Raw genomic sequence first — 3,966 nt, forward strand, 5'->3', positions numbered from 1 at the left:
CGGCCACGTGGGCGGTGGCGGGTCCCACTTTAAACGGTAGCTCGCGGTGGCGGGGCCGGGCGTTTCATCGGGACTCGGGAGGTGCCGGGCTACCCGCGGGCAGCTGACGCCTACGAACGGGCAGCCTCGGGGTTCCCAAACCGATGTTCCCCTCCGCCACCAGCCCACCACCCCCTCACCCCGCCCCCTCCTCAGTAGTTGCACGTGCCGCATCAGAGGCGGCCTCTCCCCGTTTCGCCACGTGTCCATCTTCACACGCCTCTTGGAATGATTAGCGCCGCGCCCCGAGCTCCCCCACCCCCCTCTCCCTACGTATAGCCTTCTGGCATTCTCTAACCGCCATACATGATGAGCCATTCCCTATGCGGACGTCCTCATATAAATCTCTATCGGTTGCTTCTTCTTCCACCGACCATTGAGCGTTACCATGTATTTACCGCATAGAAACTTTTATGCAGACTTATTTGAAAGATAGTGGTGCCCTTCTGGTGCTCGGTCCTGCTCACGCCGGGGGATTCCTAATTCTATGTGACTAAGTTACCCTCGGTTGATTGGGTATTGACGAAAAATGGAGCCTTCGTTCGATGTCCACTGGGAAGGGCATATTGGTCAATTTAGAGGTAAACGGGAGCTGGCTTCGGTTTTTCGAATCGCGGTTAAAATCTAACCCGGAGTTAACTCCAGGGGTTAATTTTCAAACCCCCTCGCGAGTACCCGGACTCCTATTTAACCGCTCTCTCACACCCTTCTTCCCTCGCCATTCTCACGCTCGGAGCTCTCTCTTCTCCCGTTCTCTCTACGGAAAACCATTCTCTCCTCCCAAGTTTCTATCTTTCCGCCTGGTAACCACTTAATCTCCGTTCGCTGCAGCTGCGAACCACTCAAAACTGCTTCTTTCCCACTCTCGAAACCGCTAATGTCGTCCCCTGAGGTGGACTCGGCCTTGTTCTTTCTCTTCCCGACGAACCTTGTCCTTTCTCCCATACTCGCGCTCGTTTTGGTCTTCCTGTCCGTCCTATGGTTGTACCCGGGGGGCCTCGCGTGGGCGCTCTCCAGGGCCCAGCGCTCGATCCCCGGCCCGCCGGGGATCGTCCTCGCCCTCTCCGGCACCGCCGCCCACCGCGCGCTCGCCGGGCTCGCCCGGTCGTTCCAAGCCATCCCCTTGATGGTCTTCTCGGTGGGGTTCACCCGGTTCGTCGTGTCGAGCCACCCCGACACGGCGAGGGAGATCCTCAACAGCTCGGCCTTCGCCGACCGGCCCATCAAGGAATCCGCCTACGAGCTCCTCTTCCACCGGGCCATGGGGTTTGCTCCATTTGGGGAGTACTGGAGGAATCTGAGGAGGATCTCGGCCACTTATCTGTTCAGTCCCAGGAGGATTGCGGCCTTCGGGGAGCACCGGAGGGCGATTGGGGAGCAGATGGTTGGGGAGGTAAAGGAGCTCATGGGGAGGTATGGGGATGTGGAGGTGAAGAGAGTGGTGCATTTCGGGTCGTTGAACAACATTATGATGAGTGTTTTTGGGAAAAGATTCGATTTTGTGAAGGGGAAGGGGGTGGAATTGGAAGGACTGGTGAGGGAGGGGTATGAGCTGCTGGGGGTCTTCAACTGGAGCGATCACTTGCCTCTCTTGGGGTGGCTGGACTTGCAAGGTGTGAGGAAAAGGTGCAGGGGACTGGTGAGGAGAGTCAATGTGTTTGTGGGCAACATCATAGAGGAGCACAGGCAAAGGAGGGAAAGGTTTGGTGGGACTGCGGGGGATGGGGTGGGAGACTTTGTGGATGTGTTGCTTGATTTGCAGGAGGAGAAGCTATCTGATGCGGACATGGTGGCTGTTCTTTGGGTAAGATTTCCTAGCATTTAAACTTTAATATCCAAAAAGTAGGTTGATATTAATCTCTTGTTTGCTGCTGCTGTTGTTCTCTTGGCGTTCTAATAGTTTGCATGCTGCTTTTTGGGTGCCTTTTTCTGGGCATGACCTTTTTAGTTTGTTACCTCCTTGTTGCGTTGTTACCTCTCCAAGCGGTATTTTTTTAGTTGAGAGTTTTTTTTTTTTTGAACTTCTGATCTGATATTTGTTTCTTCCTTTATTGGTATAATGAGAAAAGTTATGAAGATTTTCTGACATAACTTAGTTAAGGCCTTTAATATGAAAAATTCACTCTTGTTATTTCCTGTGCAAGGGGTGTCGTTCCTGTCAAGCCTTTGTGTCTTTGTTTCATGGTGTCAATTACTATTGTTTAATGAACTGGGTATTTACATATATATATATACATACATGTGTGTGTGTAATTTAATGATCTTGGTGTTGATATCTTTCTGCTTTATGGAATTTTGGTTCTGTAGCTATCGTCATTGTTATTGTGGGAACTTTGGTTGTTCCTTTCATTTGATATGCTATCTTGCTTTTGACTTGTTATATATTTCTTTCCTTTGTTTTAACATCGTGGTAAAAGCAGATGACAGCAATTTTTGCTGTTCTTGGGGAAACTTATGTTGCTAATGATAGTTGTTGACAGCCAACTTTTGCATGGTTATGTAACAGGAGATGATCTTTAGAGGTACTGATACTGTTGCGATCCTCTTGGAATGGATAATGGCTAGAATGGTTCTACACCCCGACATCCAGGCAAAAGCCCAATCTGAGATTGATGCTGTTGTCGGAAACTCCCGGATTGTCTCCGACTCCGACATCCCAAAGCTTCCTTATCTGCAATCCATAGTGAAGGAATCTCTGCGAATGCACCCACCAGGACCACTCCTCTCATGGGCTCGCCTCGCCATCCATGATGTTAATATTGGGAAACACCTCATCCCTGCAGGGACCACGGCGATGGTGAACATGTGGGCGATAACTCACGATGAGTCCATTTGGTCTGAGCCTTGTGAATTCAAGCCCGAGCGGTTCGTGGCGGACGATGTAAGCATCTTGGGTTCTGATCTCAGATTGGCACCATTTGGTTCTGGCAGGAGGGTTTGCCCTGGAAAGGCCATGGCACTGGCTACTGTTCATTTGTGGCTGGCTCAGCTGCTCCAGCGCTTCAAATGGGTCCCTTCAGAGGGTGGTGTGGATCTGTCCGAGTGCTTGAAGATGTCCCTTGAGATGAAGAACCCTCTGGTTTGTAAGGCTCTTCCAAGGTGCTGAATGCTCTTGAAGGTGGTGTTTTGTTTGTCAAAAATAGCTGTTATGGTTGTTTTGGCTTATTATTAACTCTTATTAGGAGCTTTAATTTGGTGCTGGGAGATAATGTCATCCTTCTATCTCCATGATATTGTGACCTGGTCAGTTAGGCAGTTCCTACTCTTAGTTTTCAGTGCTTGTTCGCTTCTAATGCTTAGTTAAAGTCTAGGTTTCCTTGGAACATGGTTGAAAGGGTTGTCATGTAAGAAGGTGTTGTTTGTTATGTGGTTTGGTGGTCGCTGATCATGTATACAATGTATACAGCTTTTGGCAAATGTAAGGAATGATAAGACTTTATATTTACACTGCTCTCAACTTGCTCGGATAGTGCCCACATCTCTGCGAAAGATAGACCAAAGTTCTTGTATTCTGGATTCATGCAACATACACAGCTTTTGGCAAATGCATGCGAATGACCTACTTTATCTTTCAGGTTGGTCTAAAGGTCTTGTATACAGGTCCCATGCAAGCTTTATATGTAGGCTTTGGCAAATGCATGGAATGATAGATTTTTATCTTTCAGGTTGCTTTCATCCACTTGCTCCGAAAGTTAATTCCTACATTTTTCGAGAAAGGTAATCCATAGTTGCTTTAATCGTAATCTGCACAACTGGGCCAATTTCGTCCAATTATATAATTCAATGCAGCTCATATCTCATCAGAGTGACATCTATTAAACCTCAAATATAACCACAAGCCATATTAGCTGCTGATGTAATTTTGCTTGTAGCATTGGTTGTGCCATATATTAGCATCATTCCACAAGGTTGTCATCTTTTGGTTTG

The 3,966-nt window shown here is 48.4% G+C and overlaps 1 protein-coding gene across 1 annotated transcript; it reads left to right on the top strand.

The window, feature by feature from the left end:
* The first annotated feature begins 751 nt into the window (after nucleotides 1-751).
* LOC103704204 (cytochrome P450 78A5-like) lies at nucleotides 752-3,496 on the top strand. Its single transcript, XM_008787399.4, has 2 exons — nucleotides 752-1,843; nucleotides 2,546-3,496. Exons 1-2 carry the CDS (start codon nucleotides 917-919, stop codon nucleotides 3,143-3,145), a joined length of 1,527 nt encoding a protein of 508 aa, XP_008785621.2. The 5' UTR covers nucleotides 752-916; the 3' UTR covers nucleotides 3,146-3,496.
* Nucleotides 3,497-3,966: the final 470 nt, after the last annotated feature.

Source organism: Phoenix dactylifera, chromosome 15, assembly GCF_009389715.1.
Source record: "Phoenix dactylifera cultivar Barhee BC4 chromosome 15, palm_55x_up_171113_PBpolish2nd_filt_p, whole genome shotgun sequence".
Lineage (NCBI taxonomy): Eukaryota > Viridiplantae > Streptophyta > Magnoliopsida > Arecales > Arecaceae > Phoenix > Phoenix dactylifera.